Genomic DNA, 23,745 nt, shown 5'->3' with positions numbered 1-23,745 from the left:
AGATTTTGGATGTGTTTTATTATTTATTTTATTTATTTATTTTGTTATGGTGTATGAATTTGGAATTGATGTTGGATGATATTGGATGATTTGTCTTTAAACTTCTAATGGGTTGTGGAGTATATATTGGATGTTATTGTTGTATTGAACATTAAATGCATGTATGCAGGTAATAATTCCCCAATTTTTATGAGTATAATGCTTCTTTTTTTTGTTCTTTGTTTTTATACCATACCGTTCAGAGTTTTGCACCATTTAAAACCTATATCATTTGTTTTTATTTTTTCCATTCCTGTTCTTGCTAGCTATGTTCCAATTACACATTTTTTAAAAATGAGGACTGATTTTTGTAGAAGTAAATTGGTTAATTTTTTGTGAGATGGTGGGAGAAATTTAAATTTTCTGTCTTTGTTAGAAATTTTATTATTTTTCCCACTAATATTTACATCTACCAACACATTTTGGATTCCTTGTTGATCCTCGTTAGGTGACGAAAATGTTTGGTGTATTCTAGAAGCATTCAAAGTGTGTAAAACTTTCCTAGAACTCTGTGCCGTAAGGATTTCCTTTTTTCCCTTTCTTTAGGTTTTCTAGCTCTTTTTGTAAGGATTTCTTCCTCACATTTGAGGATCTCACTCCTGTGAGAGGATCTTCCAATGAGTAAACAGAGGATTTGGTCTCTTTTTTGTTGTAAGGTTTGGTTTGTAAGTGCTCCTTTTGAGAAGCTTCATATCGGGGTGTCTCCAAGACAAGTTTCCTCGCCACCAGCCTAGGATATGGTTTTCTCTTTTGTTTTTATGTTTCATAAATTCTTCTTGTAGTTCCAATTTAAATCCTGATCTAGGTTGGTTTGTGTTTTTTCGATTATATTATTTTTAGTTTTGTTGTGGAGCTTTTTCTGTAGTGTTTGTGTGCAATTCTTGCTTTCAGGATTAATCCATGAAAGCTACTCTGACATCTCAGTAAAAAACCCTGATAACATGACAGTGGGACTTTGATGAAGAGGTTGATGATGATACTTCTGATGGTAGTCCAGTTAACTGTGACCTAGTCCAGTTTAAACGTGGGTTTACCTCTACTGTTTAATTTCAATCACTGTCCATGACTTGGAAGTTGGAACCTCAATTAAGAGCTTAAAGTGTGGAAAATTGGTAACAATCTCTTTTTGATCCAATGGCTTAGTAGTGCGAGCTTCAACTGGCACTATCAAACAATCTTTGACTAGTCAAAGCAGTGCTTGATTTCCTTCCAATCGTTGGAAAGGGACACCCAACCAAAGTTTATTCGCTTTGACTGGATGGATGTTTGGATCCATATCTATGCTCTTCCCATGTACCCTTCATAAGAGAAACTACAGAGCGAAATATGGTAAGATCGATATAGTCTGTACGGTGAGGCTTATTATTATCATTGAAGGATTTCAACAAATCCTTAGCGATTAGGTTTCATTCACTTGGATCTTTTGTTACAAACTGGAATGAGAATAAATCTAGCTGGGTGGGATATTATTTGGATTGAGTTTTATCTATGCTAAATTGCCATTATTTTGCTTTTATTGTGCTTTAATTGTCCATGACCTTCAATCTTATAGTATTAAAGAGGTTGTTTCTCGAGGCCTCTGTTCAAACCTTCACCAACATCTTCCACAAGATTTTAGGGTTTTGTGATTTGAGACCCTATTTGGGGATTGGCTATGTTTGGAAGGGTAAGATGCTCGACTATTCATCCACTATGGCTATCTCACTTTGTGGGTCTAGGAGATCGAATATTTCAAGCCCAACGACCCACATCGCTTCAACAAAGATGGGCTCTAATTCCCCCATGGATATGCTGGCCCACCTCTGAATCAAGATCCCATAACTCTAGCCACTTTGTCAAAAATTATTCTTGTGGCCATCCCACAACCCACCTCAGTTGATTTAGCCCCTTCGTCAGTTATCATTAAAGATTTGACTCTGGTCCTATGGAGCTCCTAAGTCAAAGCCTCTTAAGGAAAAAAGCTATGGAAATGTTGAGCCCATTCCTTCAGGAGTTAAAATGCTGTCGTGAACTCTCCCCTATAACATCCATCCTCTGTTAGAATGGCATCTTTTAAAGAATAGAACAAATGCTAAAGGTAGAAGACAACATCGACAATTTTCTTCAACCTCCACACCTCAACTTGATCTATATGAACTTAACAGGGGTTGGGTGGCTGCCTTGGGTCAACCACCCCAGATGCCATGAGAGTCTCTGTTGGAACTAACAAGGGAATGGTCGACACTTAATAGTCTAATACTTAGGCAAACTGTGTTATGTTGTTTGACTGTGTTTCATAAAGCATCTCAGTTATATATGATTAAATTCAAAGAAGATGACATGTAACACCCTCAAATCCAGATTAATATGGTGCAGTCCCTCTGGCCGCCATTAAGTAACAACTAGTCTTTCAGTTCTGTCACTTTCTATGTGCAGAAACATAACATCTACCAGATAAAATCAGAGACACCACATATTGAAACTAAAATACTTTAAACATCACTTGTAACGCCCGTACCCAAAATCCGGGCCTAGTTGAACCGAGCCTATTTGAAACACCCACACTTTACCTAGGCATTCCCTTAACAATTGGTGTGTGACCCAAACCATATGGTCCAACCATTTAGGGTAAGTCCTAGACCTCTATTGGTAGCCCATTAAAAGTTTTGAGTAGGACCACAACCTTAATTGAAGCCCAGAACCTCACACCGCTTGAGTTGGACCCATTGTCTAACCTTGTGTAACACTCCCCCTACTTGGACCTACCCTAACCATTGGTATGTAATTCAAGCCTTGGTCCAACCATTTGTAGAAATCCTTGACCTATTTCGGGAGCTTATTTCATGTTTTGGGAAAGGCCCTAGCCTGGCAGCCCTTGGGGCCCTTGTGAACCCTTGCAGATCCATTAGTCGCCTAAATAAGCAGCAGATCCCCATCAGCCGCCTATCTACCTCTTATGCCCAGATTTGCTTAAACAACAGTATTTTTCTATGGGACCCACCTAGACGTAATTCAACCCAACCTATGGCTACCCTAAGGACTGTGGGACCCTTATAAACCTTCTCTTACATTGCGGGACCATGGTTAGGGGTATCTATCTCAATTCCAAGGTTAGTTGGACATTGATAAAACCCCTAATATCCTTCCCTACTGCGGAGTGGACATTGAGGGATCTTATAATATCCCTCTCATTCCATTTGTTGAAACAAACATTAGCAACCTTTAGTTTTCAGTTCTTTTCTCTGCTATACTGTTTTTTTACTTATCATCCTTCACTATTCTTAACAATTTATAAAACACATCATTTTATTTCTATATTAAACATAAACAATCTCAAAGGCACGATACTATAAACAATAATAGGAAAAAATTGCACAGATATGATAGGATTCCCCTCACTTGTCTATTTTTGTATTATGCTATGTGTTTATTGTCCTCAATAGTAAATCTAACAAACTTTTGTCGCCTTTCGGATCAATTTGGACCCCTACATAACATTTCATAATCATTAAACTTTTCTTTTATACTCTTAGAAGAGTGGGTAAGGTCCCCCACCACCTTACTTAACTAAACTTATCTTTACAGCCCTACCTGGGTGTCTAGGTACTACTGGTCGGTCCACAGGTCGAACCAGAAGTCAAAACTGAGAAAACCTAAACCGTAAACTAGGGTTTTTACTACTTTTTCTTTCATAACTTTGTGGCATCTTATCCATTTTCTATGAAATTCGTTTTAATACAATCACAACACTAACATGAATCTTTCTAACAGATCAAATCATTACAAAGGAATTTAAATGAAACCTAGGGCTTACCTTTTTTAACCGAAATCCCTCTTGAAGTCGTTAAGTTTCCTTCAACCCAAGGCGCTTCCCCTCGACAGCCCAACCTTTGCTACTTCAAACGAACATATCTCATTCGTTCGAACTCAGAACAACATGATTCTAATTGCGCTGGAAAGAAGACTCGAAGAGCTACGTTTCCTAAGTTGAAACATTTGACCCAAATGGACTGTAAGGTTCTCGAAATTAGGTTCAAACCTAACTAAAGTACATTCACAATTGTATCCAGCTACTGTACTACATCTGAAGATTATGCCATAACTTACTCATCTAATTCTGTTTGATCCGATTCATTTTCTATAAAGTAGATAACTCAATTACACATCATTTTTATGTTTTGGGCTACCCAAACTCTGACTCAAATGTCCTCTAAAACTTATGTGAAGTCAACACTTCACATATAACAATACAATTATTATTCTTCTCTTTCTTGTGGAACACCGATAGGGTCCACACTACAAGTAGGGTCATCCTAACCCACTCAATGCTTATAAATGATGAAAAGTCATATTTAGCTTTATTTTCATATCTTCTCTGTTGGGCTGACTCAAACCGGATTCCGTCAAAATGAACCCATCTAGATCTTATCATGAAACAAAACTCAATATTAAATACTTCTGGGGACGAGAGATTACACCCTCCCCACTTATTTAAATTTGCCCCTTAAATTTAAACGTACATGATCATCAAATAACTGTGGGAACCTGGACATCATCTTCTCTTCATATTCCCACAATGCCTCCTCAACCGAATGGTTTCTTTAGAGCACCTTCACATAGGAGATGGTGCAGCTCCGAAGAATCTGATCCTTTTGATCTACTATATGACATGTCTTCCCTTAGCTGTAGTGGCTCATAACTCAAAATGTAAGACAGGTCTGGTAGAACTTCTTGAGCATCGACACGTGGAACATGTTATGAACGCTAGACAATGTCAGTGGTAAGGCAACTCTATGGGCAACCTATCCAACTCTATTTAAAATCTCAAATGGTCCCACATATTGAGGACTCAGCTCACTCGTCTTCCCAAATCCCATCACACCCTTCATAGGTGCCACCCTCAGGAAAACCATATCACCAATTGTGAACTCTAACTCTTTCCTCCTGATATCTACATAGCTCTTCTGTCTGTTCTGGGCTGTCTTGATCCTCTTCTAGATCAACTCGACCTTAGCACAGGGCCTTTGTAAAATCTCTAGTGCTAGCAATATCCTCTCGCCTACCTCAACCCAACACACTGGGGATTTGCACTTCCTACCATAAAGTGCCTCATAGGGTACCATGCTAATGGAGGCCTAATAACTCTTATTGTAGGCAAACTCCACTAAAGGCAAGTGTTCATCTCAACTACCTTTCAAGTCTATGCTACATGCTCTCAACATGTCCTCTAAAGTTTGTATGGTCCTCTCTGTCTGACCATCTATCTGTGGATCAAAGGTTGTACTGAAACTGAGTTGTGTACACATCGCCCTTTGTAAACTCTGCCAGAAACGTGAGGTGAATCTGGGATCTCTATATAAAATTATAGTAACGAGTACACCATGCAATCTGACTATCTCATCCACATACAACTGTGCCAATTTTTCTGATAGATAATCCATCCTAATTGGTAGAAAATGTGACGACTTCATCAACCTGTCAACTATGACCCATACTGCCTCATGCCCTCTACTGGTCCTGGGCAATGCTATGACAAAATCCATCAATATGTGCTCCCACTTCCACTCTAGAATGGGTAGTGGCCTAAAGGGTCCTGAAGGTCTCTGATGCTCTGCCTTTACCTGCTGGCAGGTTAGGCATCTCTGTACATACTCTGCGACCTCCTTCTTTATGTTGTTCCACCAATAGACCTCTCTAAGGTTGTGGTACATCTTGGTGCCCTTGGGTGCACTGCATAGGGTGAGTAGTGTGATTCTCTCAGAATAATCTGCTTTAGCTCTGTATTATCTAGTACACACAACCTACCCCAGAACTTCAAGGTTCCATCGATATAACAACAAAATCTGGCTTCTTTCCCTCTTCAACTTCCTTTCTGATCCACATCAATGATGAGTCATGAACCTGGTCTGACATGACTCTATCGATCAAGGTCGATAGGTGTCACTAAATGTAACCTCAAGACCAAGTCTCCTCATCTCTTCTAACAACTCTAGCTGAGTATGACATCTCTAATAGCTTTATTTAGTGACACCACATCATTAAATTATGGGATCGTTATGTAATTCTCTCAGAGGAGCTAAGCTAAGCTATGTTTATCAAGTAATGAGTCATGCATAACAAGTGTCACTAATAGGCTAAATGATAATAATTTTGTTCATACTTTTAAACTAGCTAATAAGGGTTTATATGGCAACGTTCAAATAAATGTTTTTTTCTTATTTTTGTACTTTTTTAGAACAGAACTGGAACAAAACCAGTATGTGTCGTCCGATTCATTTTTTTTTTAATTGAACTTGTAACAAAAAAGGATTTGGCACAATTTTGAGAAACAGCAAAAAGGAGCTCCGAAAAAAAGAAACACAAACTAAAAGCAAAAAATGTGCACAATACATACTTGATGTTCAAGAATCACTACCACCACCGCCACCTCCACCGTCGTTGCCACCAGCACCTCCACCACCACCACACAGAATAGAAGAAATTCTTCTCTTAATATGCAAAAACCATATAATATTTGTTGATACAGAAATACTCCAAAAAAAAAAAAAACTATTTCTGGCTCAAAATCAGTATTTTGGAAGAGCCATAAACAGTTTTTTAGAACAAAAACATTGCCATACAAAGCATAATTGACCATTTAAATGCCTTTACCCTTCCCCACGACAATCAAAAAAAAAAAATTTGTTTTGAGGTTGATTGACTTTAGGAAACCTTCATAGATAGATCACCTAATGTGCCACATGGAGGAATCAAAAGTAGAGTATTACACTGGGTATCCTTTTATTTTAAGATGTCTTTATATTATGATATTAATGACCCGAATAGATCTTTTGCTTAGAGAATAAACAAATAGTGATATAACTGCAAAAAAATATACTGGTAGCTATTAATAATTTGGGCAAGAGTGGGGGCTAATGACAGCGCACACAAGGGCATCGGCATCAACGCAGATGCAATTATTTTATGAGGGGTAAGGTGGTACTTTCACGTGTTCAGCACAAGAGTCACGCGACCATGTAACATTCTTTTTCCCTATATATTTATGCTATTATAGTAGTTCACACATTTAATCTATGTAACTTCAGTACAACATGGATTATGGAGAACCATCTCTCAAAAGATAACCTAATTCCCACAAAAAAAAAAAAAAAAAAACAAAACAAAAGGTGTAGGCTAAAATAAAAAAAGGAAAAGGAATGCTAACTGGTGTTGTGCCTCGTGTGTACCTACAGCCAGGCACAGTCGTGTGCTAAATGACCGATGCACCCCCTAGAAATGCAGAAAGGACAGAGTGCATCGATCATTTCCCGTGCGGCTGTGCCTGGGCACAGATACACGCCGAGGCGTAGCACCGATTAGCATTCTTTCTCCCCTTGAAAAAAATATATAAATATTGGTTTCCTCTATCTATTCTTTCCCTTTTGCAACTCTCTCTCTCTCTCTCTCTCTCTCTCTCTCTCTCTAACTAAAGTTGTTGAATTTCGTGGTTAATTTAAATTAAAGATTCCCGATATGTTTGCAATATATGATACTTCAATCCAACATGGACTACGTTCAACTATCCTCTCAGCTGATAACCTAATTTAATATAAAGAAAAACTGAAGGCTAAAACAATGCAAGTTGACATAATTTTACAAAACACTCTCTCTTTCTCTCTCTCCCTCCTTATGGATCGATTTATATTAAAGATTCCCAATTCCCTAAAAATGTGAGACCATAGGTTCTCCCTCTCTGATTTTATTTTTTTTATTTTTAATATTTTTGTAATGAATATGTGGTTCCTTGTTTTTCCAATTTCCAATATGATCAAATTGAAAATGAAATCTCCGAGAAAAGAGTATTAAAGTAGGTAATATGATTTTCATTTGATGTGCCACACGTAAGTTTAAAAAGAGAGAGAGCCAACTGATGTGTAAATTAAATATTAGATTAGAATAGGACTATATTGTTGAAAAAGAATATAATTTTAAGAAAATTACATGTTGTCAATATCATAATGGATTTTGAAATCAATAACAAAGAAGAAATAGGATTGTTTAATTAATTATATAATGTTAGTTCATTTGGTTTCAAACATCAAAAAGTTTTCTCTAAAGCCCCTTCCATTGTCATACTTGTGGTCCATTTAGAATGGTCAGAAATATTAGAAGGCATGGAAGAGGAGGGACAACTAAATGATGGGTATGAAATAGATAAAGGGAGAGAGACCTGGGGGATAGAGACAGATTGGGAGGAAATAAAGTTAAGGGTTGGAAGGAATTTGTGAGGAATTCAGCTCCGTTTGTTTCGGCGTAAAATTTTACTTAGAAAATTTTCCTTGATAAATTTTATATGTTGAAAAATTTTTCAATGTTTTTTTTCATCAAAAAACAAACATTGGAACACTTTTCAACATGTAAAATTTTACATGTTAAATTTTCAAATAAAATTTTTCAGGTAAAATTTTACACCGAAACAAATAGAGCTAAAGTGGAAGTGTGGTTTAAGAGACTTGTGGAGAAAATAATGGCGGTCCAATTAAAGGGACAAATTAAAAAGGTGATAGGAAAGGAAAACATCTCATGGTAAGCTTACTAATTGAGAATAATGAGGTTAGATGTTTTAGATAGGGAACTGTCCGAATGACACCTCTATAGATGTATTAAGAATTTGTAATTTTTTTTGGTGAATAAGAATTTATTGAAGCATAAAGAAAAAGATAAATTACACGTCACCCCCTGGTTTTCAAACGAAATTCAGATCACCCCCTGATTTTTAAAAAAAACTCAAATCACCCCTTCTACAGTAACGGTGTTAGTCTGTTGTTAGTTATTGGTATGAAAGGGCTATTTTACCCTTGTACTAAAACATTAGAATTAAATTTACAATACTACCCTTCCTTCATCTTCAACATTTGTCAAGGATAGTTTAGGGATTGAAATTTATTTAACTGGCTGACATCATCACTTAACAGTATAAAACTAACGGTAGGGACTAATTGGTCATATTGGGGTCTAACTGGGGGGTGATTTGAGCTTTTTTCAAAAACCAAGTTGTGATCTAAGTTTCATTTGAAAATCAGGGGATGACGTGTAGTTAACCCAACTATCCAAAAACACCCACAAAAGGAACAAAAGAGAAACAAAACAAAACCTACTAGCTACTTAATGTAGCCTAATCTGAAGACTCCAAAATGAAATAATATAGTGGTTTTTTGCACATTATGTGTCTAAAGCATGGAGATGATTTATTTGTCTTCTTTATCTCTAAATCTATTGAACTCCAAATCTTGTTGGGATCGATATGTAGAAGATCATCTGCACTCATTTTTTTTCCACCAAATATGATAAATAGAAGCACATAAAACTATTTTAACAACCAGATTACGAACTGATTTACCTTTAAATTCTCTTTTGATCCGCTTTCATTCACATTCAAAGGAGGAAGCATTATGAGAAGGACTACATTTCTAGAGGACTATTTTCCAAACTTGCATGGAGAAAGGGCATCCGAAGAAAAGAGGCTCAATACCTTCCATGCCATTCCAGCAAAGACAACAATTAAGAATACATCTATTTCTGAGTGGGATGGGAATAGGTCAGAGCCCTTCAAGTGATGAAGTTATGCCTAGAAATATGATCATTGAACCTTACCACTTTCCATCAAGGAACTGAATTGCTCTTGGACCTCACTAAATCCTAGGTAGAAGTAGCGATAAATCTCTTTGAGGAGGCTAGAACCCACTGAACAACATCCCCACTACCAAGGGGTTTACTAGGAATAGCATGAAGCTGACCCCAAATCTGATCTAGAAAAGAAGAGGTAGGGGGCTTGGGGATCAATAGCCATAAAAATAATGGATGAAATTAGGGTCATTTTGTCAAAACCTGTATCATATCTAATCTGGTCTCGAAGATAGAGAGGAGGATACCGGGTGGTGCCAATTATCAAGCTAGAGAAGTAGGATTGCCCTTTATCTTATTCCTAAGGCCCCGTTTGTTTGACGGGAACTTAGGTGGGGTGGGAGAATTTGGGTAATTTGACACTTCAAAATCCCACCCCAACCTTGTTTGTTAAACTTGGGGTGTGGTGAATTTACAAAAGCTCAAGAAACAACATTAAATGCTTTATCTAGCTAGTGATGTGGTATTTGAAAATATCATCCCTATGCTTTTCAAATCCCATAAAAAAAACAAAGGATTTTGATTACTGTTCATGGGAAAAGTAAAAATCTTACCCTGTTCCCCAACCCACTACATTGTGGGACCCAATCCCACAACATTTCCATCCCATCCTCCCCATCAGACATACGTGGTCTTAAAAGTTGTTTAAATCTGAGATACTGAAGGGTTTCTAAAAATAATTTTGAAAGTGACTTGTCACCATGTAATTATCAAAAACTATCATTGTCTTCACACATTTTAAGAGTACACAAGTGAAATGACATGTTTGATCCTCATTAAAATTTAAAGTATCTTATACAAAAAGGGGAAAAAAAAGTATGAGTACAAATTATTTGACACCTTAAGGGGTATCAAAAAGAAAAATCTTTATATTAACAGAATTATTGAAGTGGGAAGCAAGGACTTAGAGCTCGAACTTGGTTATATCTCAGTCTCCAATCGAGCAAAATTATAGAAATAGACTAATTTTAAGTGAACTCTCATGTGAGATTGGTGAGTCAACTTTGATCATGAATTACTACTAGGTTAACTTGGGTGACACAACTATTGGAGATTAACATGAATTAAGATATAAAATCAAATATTAGAGGACAAATTTACAATTATACTTAAATGAGGATAATGTTGTCCTAGATTGAAAAATGAATGAAATAATGCAAAACAAGCCATAGATATGAATGACGTGTTTTGTAAATATGGTGCATATGTTTTGGTTTTCTTATTCATCTATTAGCATAAGATTTTTGCCTTATAACGCCATGTTCTGAAAGTATGTTGCATATTTATTTGTATATGTATATTATGTTTATTTTTTGGTATATCAATCCTTTTTCTTTGTAGCCATCTGCATTGAATATGTAATCCAACTAAGGGTGTTAAATATTTTGGCTTCGATGTTAATGATTTTAATTTTTAATGGATTTAAACAGTTTTTTAGTTCTTTATTTAAACGGCTTCTTTCTCTTTTAATTTTTTTTTTTATTGAAATAGATGTAAATTTGACATTGAATTGAATTGGTTATTGTTATATATTTTCTTTTAATAATTGTATGATTATAGTTGTTTATATCTTTTATTTTTTTATTCAAAATTTTTTGAATGTCTTATCTTTTTAGTGGGATTTGTTTATTCTTACAATAATTGTTTTTTTAACCATGAATGACTTAACTTACTATCTATATAGTAGTCGATTTTAAATGGTTTATCATTGGTTTAAATGGTTTAGTTCGATTTAAACTGTTTAATTAAATGATTTTAATTTTGAAATCAAAACTGAATCATTTATTAAACAATTTCACAGTTTGGTGCAAATGGCTCAATTCGATTCCAATAAATGGTTCAGTTTAGTTTTGACAGCCTTAAGTCCACCCCTAATTCTGTTTTTAATTTATTTATTTTTCTATATTTTATTCTATCTTGATTTTATGTTATTTATTTATTCAACTTTGACCAAACAATAGGATGATCGGTCTAAAAGAGCCAAGGTAGGCCTAAAATGACCCTAGGAGAAGTGGTGAGGAAAGACATGTAGAGCTTAGGCCTAGTATCAAGCATGAACTCGAATAGTATTGATTGACGAGTAAGGATCCATGTAGCCGGTCCCATTTAGGTTGGATTAGGCTGAGTTATTATTGTTGTTGTAATAGGAAGATCGATTTTCTACCCAAAAAAAATAGGAAGATCGGTTTGATTGGATGGATTGGGGTGCCTAACAACCTTCCCTGAACCATTACATGATCAGAACCCAAGATTTGGTTTGACTAGTCCCAATTGGAACCATCATAGAATCAATTTTATTTTTTGTAGGCCCTAGACCCTAATCTTGAAACCATCATGGAATCAATTTTAGTTTTTTGTAGGCCTAGACCCTAATCTAGGTGCTCTCTCTCTCAAGAGGTGAGGATGTTTTTGAGAACTCAATTTTTTCTTTCTCCGGTTTCAGGAGGGTTGAGATTCACAGTTGTCGCATTATGAAACCTTTCACCATTAAAATATAATAAATGTTTAAAATTTTGGACATAATATCCTTACTCGTGAGAACCCTAAGTCAAGTTGAGCCAATTCGATCATCGGGATTCAAAAGTACGTCAGTCCAATGTACAATACCAGACCATTTGTATTTACATGATACTAATTCAAGTATTCTTTATATCTTTTATGAATCAGCAATTTGGTTCACCTAGTATTTACTTTCTAATCATATTACTTCATGAATTTATAAAATATCCTCCATTTCAAAACTTTGAAATATTAATAAGGTTTTTAGTTAATATATCCACCAATCAAAGGGTGATACCATATTATATCATTACTCCCTTTATCTAAAATTTCAAATTGCTTAAGCTTATTCATTTCCAAATCTCTTGAACTTATTGCTCATACATATAATGCGGAATAGTCAATAACATCAAGTGATTCAACCGAAGTTGGACGGTTTTATCAAGGTTTTTAGAAGGATCAATATGGCTCTCTTTGGTTGCAAGGGAAATTAAAGGGGAAGGGATGTGAAATTTTCATACTTAAACAGAAACTTTTGTAATCATTACACCATGTGACTATATCACTAACTCCAAATCATTCAATATTTGATAATTAAATTTCATTTTATTTTGCATTTAATTCTCTTTGGTTTAAAAAATAAAATAAAATTACTTGTAAAATGTATCTTTAAATTTAAGTAGCTTATAAAATCATATGGGGTAATGACTACAAAAATTTCCTTTTTAGGTTTAAAAAATTTCACTTCCCTTCCCTTTAATTTCCCTTGCAATCAAACATAGCCTATGGAATGCAAAGGGGATCACCTTGAGAGTGAATCCTGAAGTACCAACACTCTTTTGAAATAAAGGATAATCGAAAGAAGCCTTAGGATTAATGTAAGGTTGCCTTAATTCCAAAACAGAGTAGGTCTTAGGCCCCTTGGCATCACTTGCTTCAATAATCAAACTAGCAAAAGTCATCTATTATTACATATTGGGATTTTCTTATTGGCAACCCTCACGATGTCAAATAATTTGTAATTACTTTTTAACTCTTTTGATATGAAATACAATATTTTTCCAATGAGGATAATAGTGTCATTTAATATACATATTCGAAAAATATGTATGATAATAATACTTTTTTATAATAACATAATGATCAGTCACCTTCAACTCATTTTTGAAAACATTTTTATACCTTTATCTTAAAAACCTTTTGAGAATAAGACTAGGTACAAATTAAAAGAAAGTGTCAGGTTTTCATCATGATTGAAAACAAAGTAAAATACTGTGGAGCGTAAAAGCCCCACCCAAGCCTCCTGGTTCTCATCTTCCCTCTCTGCCCCCCTAGAATAAGTACCTATCTAAAAAAGAAAGTGTCAAGTTATAAATACACCTATAGAGGTGGCAATCAGACACTCTCTAATTGTAATTCAACAAAATTTTCATCAACCTCTTGACTCTTACTAAATATTCTATTTAGCTTAAGCTTGACAAATGAATTGGATGCGAGATCTTTTTTAACATGGATCTACCTATGTTTAAACTTAAAATTTAGTGAAAATTACAACCTTCATCAACCATTGTGAAGAATAAAATTGCTTTAGAAAATAGACATTTGATTTTTCAAATAAAAGATTTTGATAACCTCAAGAAAATGACTTAATATAGGAATATGCCACATGGAATCGAGCAATGGAAATCTCTTTAAGAAGGAAAGCATAAAAATAAAGAATGTTTTATGACATGAGTTTGGACCTATATGACATCATAGTTTTTGTGAACTTAACATTTTCGATAAATAAATTTTAATCACCATGCATATAAAATAGATGTCACTTGCATGGTGACATTTAATGATTCATGAGCTACACACCATTAGTCTGATTGGTTCTTTACCAAAAAAAATATATAAAATAAAAAGTCTGATTGGTTCCATGACATATATAGTAAACTTTTGGATTCCACACTCAAAATCATTGGAAAATTTTTTATCACAAAATGAGTAGAGGAAGATATTCAAACCACTGAAATGCAAATTGTATATTACTCTATACACTTTCCTCTTGTGACAATTTCATTGTAAAAAACTTTTAATTCACTTTCTTTTCACATTATAAACAAAAAATTTGTACTAATGAGATGTGTGCAGAGTTATCTATCACGTGGACCCACTCTATACCAATACCTTGCATATCATAAAGTGCTATCATCACTAGGGCAATTACATTAGAAGTTCATATTAGTATCCACAAAATCAAACTCTTTTTTGGGGGGTTAACTTTACACTATCAATCTTAATACTTATTAGGATCCTACTTTCTCACATATTTTGCTCAACACGTCCTGTGTGATTTATGCATAGAAGATTGTTCATGATTTTATTTTGTCATGTATCACCACTTTCATCTAAAAAATAAAATAAAATAATATAAAAGAAAGAAAGAAAAATTTTCCTTTATTATAGGACTCACCTTACTTAATCCTCACTTAAAATTTTTTTTTTTTGTTTAACTAATTCATCTTAAAAAAAATAAAGAAAGATTTTCCTTTATTATAGGACTCACCTTACTTAGTCCTCACGAAAAAAATAACATAAAATAAAAAGAAAAAAAAGATTCTCCTTTATCTTAGGACTCACCTCACTCAATCCTCATTTTTTGTTTTTGCACTTTCATCGAACTAATTCATTTTTATCATCAAGTACTGTCCAAGGTGCCTCTGCACGTTCAAATATGCAAAACACTTACTTTTCAAATATAAATACTAATAATCTCAGTGTGCCTCCCGCTCAAATATACAAAATACTACTACTTCTTCTTCTTCTTCTTGTTCTCTCTCTCTCTCTCTCTCTCTCTCTCTCTCTCTCTCTCTCATATTTGAGTTACTCATACTGCGTTTGGGATACATTCTTAAGAAATCATATCAAACACAACCTTAATTTCAAAATTCCCAGCCACTATAAGATTTCAAGCGTAATCAAAATATAATTGGATACTTCATTCTATTTAAACAAGATTTAGAGATGAGATTTAAAGGGTTGGAGTGCCAGGACCCACAAAATATTGAGATTAAGAGATGAGATAACAAATATAAATTAAATAAATGGTATGCTAAATGTTTAAGATCATGTGTGAAAGATTAATGTTACATTTGAAATGATTTTTTGCAATGCATTATCCACCTAGAATGCATTTCAAAAATGAATACCAAATGCAGCCCCAAATTTTTCAATTTGAACCGAATTTCTTTTCAATTGAAAAGATATAATATCAAAGCACCTTATTTGAAGGCATTTTCTTTTCACAATCCTTTCTCCAATTTCAAATACACCCCATTCCCGACAAGGCCATAACCCCGAAAAATAAATGAAAAAAGAAATGCAGTATTCTATCCCCTAAAAAAAAAGGGAAAATAATACTCTCCAATTCCATAAAAGTGTGCAGTGCAATAGTGCTAGGTGGAGATATCGACACTTGGCAACTCAGACATTTAATGGTCCGAGCTCAACAAAAGTCAATGAGCTCAAACTGTTGGATGTCCAAACTGCCAGGTGTTGACATCTCCACCTAGCACTGCCGCATTGCACACTTTTTAGGACTTGAAGAGGATTAAAATCCAAAAAAAAAATAGACATTTTCCAAAAGACTGTTGTGGCAAGAGTTTCATCCAATTTGGCCCACAGACCGGATCAGATCATCAGAAGATGCTGATCCGATGTCAGTGACAGGGTGGAGGACAAATACATGATTAGCTCAATGAGTAATTATCATTTGTTATTAAATTAACATTAAAAAATTGTCTAGTGTCTGCCGATTCCCACTATCATTTGAAAAGAACTCTCCTAAAAAGAATGGTTTTGGATTTGCTTTTGGTTTTGAGAGCTATGTTATTCATCGTGGACCCTGCCTAAGATTAGTGGGATTAGAATAATTTGGTGTAATCCATATCAAAACGTAAGATCGTTAACAGTGTAATCTTACCCATTACGTAATCTTGACGTAACTAAATGGTTAAATTCCTCAGAAAAGCATATTTCATGCTTAAAAAGTGCAACCCTCTCTCTCAAATTATAGGGGAAATTAATAGAGATTAATTACCAACTTTTTAGAGTTTCTACTTTCTAGAACAATCGGAACTTTCTACTACAAAAAAATTTGAAACTATCCAACGCGTGTGGCTCACTGATTGGTACAACAGGGGCAATAATGCACTCTCCCACCATATTCACACTTGGCATATAATATATATAAACTTTTCCCGTATTATATATATATTACAATTTGTTACAGAAAATATATTATATAAGTACAAAGTATAAATATTCTTTTACAGAAAAAATATTATATTAGAATTAGGTTTTATAGCCCTGTCCATTGGGCATCTATAGATGTCTCACTTATTTGTTCCATGTAGTAGGTGGTGAGACTGAAATTTTGTAGAATTGTCTACCAAAGCGGGCAAAGCTCCCCTACTCACTAACTATTGAAAAAAAAAATCTTTATTTTTTAGGAAGAAGAAAAATTTCCTTCCTTCACGCGGTGGAGGGGTTTTTTTTTTTGGTAATGATGCGGTGAAGGTTCACCACATTATTTTAGGATTTCAAAAAGCCCAGGGGTTAGTATGTTCTTCAAATTACCCTCATGATATCCTCTTGTGTGCATCTAAAACTCCGTGGTGAATGGATTCCTATTAATCGTGAGTCCATAACTAGGAAAATTCAATCATTTTAAAAATAAAAAAGTATCAAGATGATGCATAAAAATGCATAGCCTACCAAGAACATGCATGATAATAAATAAGAACGTATATTGTTAAATATAAATACAAGATTTATCAATTGACCAAATCCATACTATTCTCTATATCCCATAGTTAGAATTTGCAACATCACTCGTCCACATTGCACAATTAGATGATCACCCAAGATTCTCTCTCTGTATGAGAACTGGGATCATTCATAAAACCTTTTGTCTATTATATCCCAAGACTTTCTGGGATATCACCAATGAGTCCAACTCACCTGCATGTATTTGTACATTGCAAGTATTATCTTTGCACGACATCTTAATAATAAAGGTGTTATGTCAATCAATAAGGCATGTGTCGACCATAAAAATGGTACAAATGTTTTAATTAGTATGCACACATGATGGATGACTATAGTAATTAGCTATTCTGATCGTCCAAGGGCAAAAACATTCATGGAAAAGTGACAAGAGAAGTTCATGTTAGAAATTCCATTTTAGGGTCACTATAGTTAGAGAAAACCATTTTAGGGTCATGATAGTTAGAGAAAAAATAGTTCATGTTAGAAATTCCATTTTAGGATAACTAACTCCTTAGCAAAGAAGGCTCTGTCGATTGTGTGCTTTACACGTTAAGTATAATAAAATTAATTGTAAAAATAAAAATAAAAATAAAAACATCGTGGCAGATGCACAGTGGACAATTCTTATTGCCACGTGTACTGTCACTGCCGTCAAATACAACCTCCCTAAAAATCGACGGTCAAACAGCTGTGCAGCGTGCTGTCTGGTCGTTCGCCCGTTCCCCCCATAAATATGGACCAATCTTTCCTCACTTTCCGTAAAAAAGAGAAGAAAGTAAATAGCCTACACTTCGCTCATATTCATAACAGACTTCTTTTTCTTCTGTATCTCGACTGATTTACAGTGATCGATCCATGGCGGAGACGCATTTCAAGTACGTGATCGTTGGTGGTGGTGTTGCAGCTGTAAGTGCCGACTTCATCTCTGCTTACTCGTTCGGAAAATGCATTTTTTTTCGTCGTTGTTCTGTTTATATACTTTCCATATTTATTGTTTGGAATTTCCATTTCGTGGAGAGTTGTTAAAAGAATCGCTAATAATCTTCTGTTTTAATGTTAGTAGTTCTATTTTTAATCATTTTTACATGGTTTTATTACGACCTATTGAATGATCCTCCGTTTTGTGTAATTAGGATTTTCTTTTTCATTTTTAAGTAGAAGTTCGTAAATTTGGCTTGTTAACATGTGTAAACAAGGTCGTCTTTGATTTGGATGTGCTCTCTCTCTCTCGCTCTCTCTCTCGCTCTCGCGCGCGCGTTTAATGATCTTGCGATCTATTTATTGAATAAAGCTTATAAGTTATACAGAAGAACAATAAGTGATATGTTGTGAGGAATAATCGAATTTATTTGTTCGCATAATGAAGTAATATCTAGGTTCCAGTGTTAAAACAGTCTTTATTTCTTGAAAATTTCCTGACTCGTTTCTCTATTTCCTTCGCAGGGATATGCTGCAAGGGAGTTTGCTAAACAAGGCCTTAAGTCAGGAGAACTGGCAATTATTTCCAAAGAAGCAGTATGTGGTCAACCCCCACAAAAGCTTTGATTCTAATTATTCTGATGGGATCATTCTGATTCTGATTATTCCTTAGTGAAGATATCTGATTACAGAAATCCAGTTCGGTGGTAATTAGTTAATTAGTGGTGAATAGAAAAAGGAAGGAATCCTTAGTTCATGGAGAGGGGAAAACAAGTTCGCTTGTTTTGGCATTCCCTCTTCTCTTAAAACATAAATTGGATTAAGTTTGAACTGATGGATGCTTCTCCAGTTAGCCCTTTGCTGTTGTCCTTATGTTTCAGTTTGAATATCTCTGCATTTATGGAGAGGGTAAAAAGGTGCTCGTTAGGGTCTAATATCAAAACAGCCCGACAAGATTTTTGCATTATAAGTTCCAACTGTCTTATGTTGTGGCAAATTTCTAACATGATTTATTACCTTTCTAAAGTGCTAATAACAGTAATAATTTCCATAACTAAAGATTAGTGTTTATAATGCTGCTTGCTACTGTTTACACTACTTATGTTGATCCTCTGTAGATAGAATTGCAGTGGTTGTGGTTTTACATTTAAACTTGAATGCTGAACACTCTTGAGGGCTATAAGTTTTGTTTTGTTTTTTTTTCCTTTTTTCACCATGACATTTTTTCCCCTTTTCAGGTGGCTCCTTATGAGCGTCCAGCACTTAGCAAGGCATACCTTTTTCCTGAGGGTAAGCAACTTACATAAATCGACAAGAGTTTTCAATAACAGTTGATATTATGTATTCATGTAGTTAGTTTTTGCACTCCTACAATATAAGACATCACAATTTCCTTTTTCTATATCAAGTATTGAATTGAACAACATCAGTGATTTGTCAGTTTTTTCTGTGGAATTTGGCATCATCATAATCAGTAATCTGGCTCTAGTTTCTTGCATGGTCCACCTAGGGCTATTTAAGCCTTCCTAAGTGCCATACTATCTGCTACTTGGCAGATTAGGTGGGGCCCAAATTTTGCCTATATCTTAAGTTTCAGCCAAAATGGAATTGGCCATGTGGTGAAATAAAGTACTGAAAATATTTTGAAAAATGGTTGAAAATAAATAGATGACTAAAAATAGAAGGAAAATGCCAGTTGCCGATACATGTGGGGTATATGATCGAATTTGACTTTGAAATTCAACATGGCCATCCAGATTATACACAATCTTTCCAATATTTTGAATTACCATTTACCACATCACCTTACTACGTGTCAAAGTAGGTGGATCATGGAGGAAGGCCTTCCTAGGTGGACCACGTAGAGGACCTTATACCTTATTGATGTGATAAATCATTTGAAACTTATTAATTGTTCTTTTTGGATCAATTTTCACAAAGGAGGCACCGGTGGAAAGGCTTAAAACTAAAGGTGCTGGTTTGATATAGGTCTACCTACCTTTAGCTGTCAGTCAGATCAGAGTTTTGGGGTTCATCTCTTCCGTCTATTCTCAAACAGCTAAATGAAAGACTTCCTAGTATCCTCCTGACCTTTTAAAAATGGGAGAGGGATCGCTATGAAGCCAGAGTGTACCAATGAGGTGGTGGGTGATCGAATCATCCAGTAGGGGATTTTAGTAAGGAGAGAATCTATGCGGTCGTGGGCGGGATGTGAGAGGGCGTGCACAGAAATCTGCACACTGGCGCCATAGGTTTCTTTTTCCCTTTAAAATTTTATTTTGTTTGGGTAAAAATTTAAAAGCTCTTCTACTCTATCAATAGTTTTACATTTCTCAGTATTGGCTTGTGAAACATGATATTTGAAAACCTTTGTGTTGATATGTGTTCCATTTCAGAGATGTTCAACTAATTTTTTTCTGCATTTTTTCCCTTGGATTATACATCAAAGTTCTCCCATACTTTTATCTTACATAGATTGTTTACAGGATTTGCAAGACTCCCAGGATTTCATGTCTGTGTTGGGAGTGGGGGTGAGAGACTACCTCCACAGTGGTATACTGAGAAAGGTGATGCTGGCTTTCTTACCATATTCTTTTCAAATGCAATATGTTTAGGACCTGAGGAGATATTAGAAGATAATATATTATTATCTGTTATGAATTTTTATTTGAGTTTTGGTAGTATATTCTCATGATTGATGCTTATCTATTATCACCACTGGCGGCAGGCATAGAGGTGATCCTAAGCACTGAAATAGTGAAGGCAGATCTAGCTTCCAAGACTCTTACTAGTGCAGCTGGAGCAACCTTTAAGTATGACATTCTCATCATTGCAACTGGGTCTTCCGTAAGTATCAATTATCTGATGACATGTAATTGTCTTTCCTATTTTGGTTGTCAAGCTTTATTTTTTAATAAAAAAAACAGTTCTTACCAGCAAATTTGGCTTGATTTTCTGTTTAGTTTCTTTCCCTCTCTGCTTACGTGCTATTTGTTTCATGCTTTCTTTTTGTAGGTCGTTAGGTTAACCGACTTTGGTGTTCAAGGAGCTGACGCCAAGAACATCTTCTACTTGAGAGAAATTGAGGATGCTGACAAGCTTGTAGAAGTATTTAAGACAAAGAAGAATGGGAAGTGTGTGATTGTTGGAGGGGGATATATTGGTCTGGAGCTTGGTGCTGTAATGCAAATGAACAATCTTGATGTTACTATGGTGTATCCTGAACCATGGTGCAGTAAGTGACAGCCTCTTTAAAGAGGATTTGCAGCTATTGCCAGATTCGTATTTTCTTACTTTTGTGGAAAATGATCTGCAGTGTACCTCCTGAAGCTGAATGCAAATGACTTCTTATTTTTTTTCAGGATTCATGAGAGGGCTTTTATGATTGGTAACTTATTCCATGTTATATGTTCTTGCAGTGCCTCGGCTCTTCACTGCTGAGTTAGCTGCTTTCTATGAGGGTTATTATGCTAAGAAGAAAGGTATCCAAATTCTTAAGGGAACAGTTGCAGTTGGGTTTGATACTGATGCAAATGGAGAGGTAAGTTCTCAATCGGCCATGTGACAATAGATGTGATTGATAGCCCTACAGTGTTTTATATGGTTGAATTGCTTCATTTTCAGGTGAAGACTGTAAAACTGAAGGATGGGAGGGTATTGGATGCTGACATTGTTGTTGTTGGTGTTGGTGGAAGACCCCTTACCAAATTGTTCAAAGGACAGGTTGAGGAAGAGAAAGGTGGAATTAAGGTTTGTGTAGTTATCCGATTCCTGTAAATCAGCACTTCATTCTAATCGTGTTGTATGGAATATCTTCCATGTGGTCTCAGACATGAGTTTGTCCAGGTCTTACTATTTTCTTCTATTTAACATTGGTGAAATGGGTTCTTATACTATGTGGGCTTTATAAACAACTGCTGAAAAGAATTTTCTGCCCGATGTGGCAGATCTGGACCATCCAGTTTATAGGGAAAGTTCCTGATAATTCATGTCTGAAGTCCACACCAGGCCCCATGCTTACCCTTGAATTTTCCTGCACCATAAATTTTATTGCACCCTTCATCCATGTATTATTGAAACAGCATTCTAAAAGCACCCATTTTCTTTATCCACCTGACTTTCATGTGCAACTTCCGACTCTCTTATGGACTACTGAACCAACATAATTGAAAAACTAACTCTTTGTGAAGAATCTTTGTTTAGTTTGTGTCCTATTCCAGCCATTTTAATCTCATCAATCAAAACTGTATCATTAGAAAACAATATTTTATAATACAGAATGCTTTTTAATTTACACTTATCATGGAACATTCTGTTCTTCACATGTAATGTTTCGATATCGAACTAAACCCCCTTTTTTTCTGGGATTTAGCTATCTTATGAAAACATGAAGAAGAATCCTCAGAAAAGGAATTCGTTATTCTACATATACCCATTCTGTTGCTTAAGAAGAAAAGCTACATATGGGGTTCCTAATTTTTGAATGCCAAGTCCATATTTGATATATAGTGAACCTTGGTTTTCTGGGACACTTGTCCATGTCTTTCATAATCTTGTTCAGGTCAGCTGAATTGTATACCTACTTCTGGCTCGTGTCAAGCAAAAAACAATTCTCTCTGCCTGCCATGCTATAAATTACTGCTGCATTAGAATCTCCTGAACATACTTATTTCCTATTGGCTATTGCACAGATCAATATTTGCAAACTTTAGTTCACAGCATGGCTAGTCTGAATATCTAGCTGTCTTGCTTTTCCTTTTTTTCCCTTTTTCTTACTCCTTTTTAATTGGAAAGAGGGGGGAGTATGTGTGTAGTTGATTGATTAAGAAAGTTGATCGGTTGTTAGTTTCATATTTTTGGAGTGTTTACAATAATTCCTGTTTATCTGAGGTTCTGTTTGATTGCAGACTGATGCATTCTTCAAAACTAGCGTCCCTGATGTGTATGCCGTTGGTGATGTGGCTACCTTCCCTATGAAAATTTACAATGATATGAGGAGAGTAGAGCATGTAGATCATGCCAGAAAATCAGCAGAGCAGGCTGTCAAGGTATGCTCTTCCTATGGTGATGTGTTCTTTATATGAATCCACTTGATGGCTATCATTTGTATTTGAGCAAGCACAGCTGAATTTAGGAGTTCAATTAAGTAGGTAATCACCAAACAGTAATTCATCCATATGAATTACATATCGTTGGATCAAGAATAAACCATTTTGCATTTCTCATGTAGGCTATCAAGGCAAGCGAGGAAGGGAAATCCATTGATGAGTATGACTATCTTCCATACTTCTACTCTCGCGCCTTTAATCTATCATGGCAGTTCTACGGAGACAATGTTGGGGATACTGTGTTTTTTGGCGACAATGATCTGGAATCCACCAATCCTAAATTTGGATCATATTGGATCAAGGATGGGAAGATAGTTGGCGCATTCTTGGAGGCTGGTACACCAGAAGAGAACAAGGCCATTGCCAACATTGCAAGGCTCCAACCTCCAGTTGAAAATCTGGAAGAACTAGCCAAGGAAGGTCTAGCATTTGCATTGAAGGTCTGAGAGTCACGCTTTTTCGACAAGGGAATAAATGGAATGATGTTTACTGTTTTTTTACCCAGATTTACACTTGGCATTTCTATCGTATTGACATTTTGATTGTATTAGTCCGTGGATAAGTTGGTGAAATTAGTCCATGGGTAGTGTTCAGAATGCAGAATATTTTTCTGTAGGCCCTGTTTGTTTTGTTGTAAATCTTTTGTTGGAAATTATATTTTACAAGAATTTTTCCTCATGAAAAAGATTCATATTTTTTCATGAAATCAAATGGAGTTGTAGGG

The 23,745-nt window shown here is 35.4% G+C and overlaps 1 protein-coding gene across 1 annotated transcript; it reads left to right on the top strand.

Moving 5' to 3' along the window:
* The first annotated feature begins 17,779 nt into the window (after positions 1 to 17,779).
* LOC122652483 (monodehydroascorbate reductase-like) lies at positions 17,780 to 23,697 on the top strand. Its single transcript, XM_043846232.1, has 10 exons — positions 17,780 to 17,901; positions 18,439 to 18,510; positions 19,152 to 19,203; positions 20,400 to 20,480; positions 20,642 to 20,760; positions 20,929 to 21,148; positions 21,333 to 21,454; positions 21,538 to 21,663; positions 22,821 to 22,961; positions 23,144 to 23,697. Exons 1-10 carry the CDS (start codon positions 17,851 to 17,853, stop codon positions 23,465 to 23,467), a joined length of 1,308 nt encoding a protein of 435 aa, XP_043702167.1. The 5' UTR covers positions 17,780 to 17,850; the 3' UTR covers positions 23,468 to 23,697.
* Positions 23,698 to 23,745: the final 48 nt, after the last annotated feature.

Source organism: Telopea speciosissima, chromosome 2 (genome assembly GCF_018873765.1).
Source record: "Telopea speciosissima isolate NSW1024214 ecotype Mountain lineage chromosome 2, Tspe_v1, whole genome shotgun sequence".
Taxonomy (NCBI): domain Eukaryota; kingdom Viridiplantae; phylum Streptophyta; class Magnoliopsida; order Proteales; family Proteaceae; genus Telopea; species Telopea speciosissima.
Note: the sequence above shows the minus strand (reverse complement) of the source record. Positions and strands in the feature narration are given on the sequence as shown.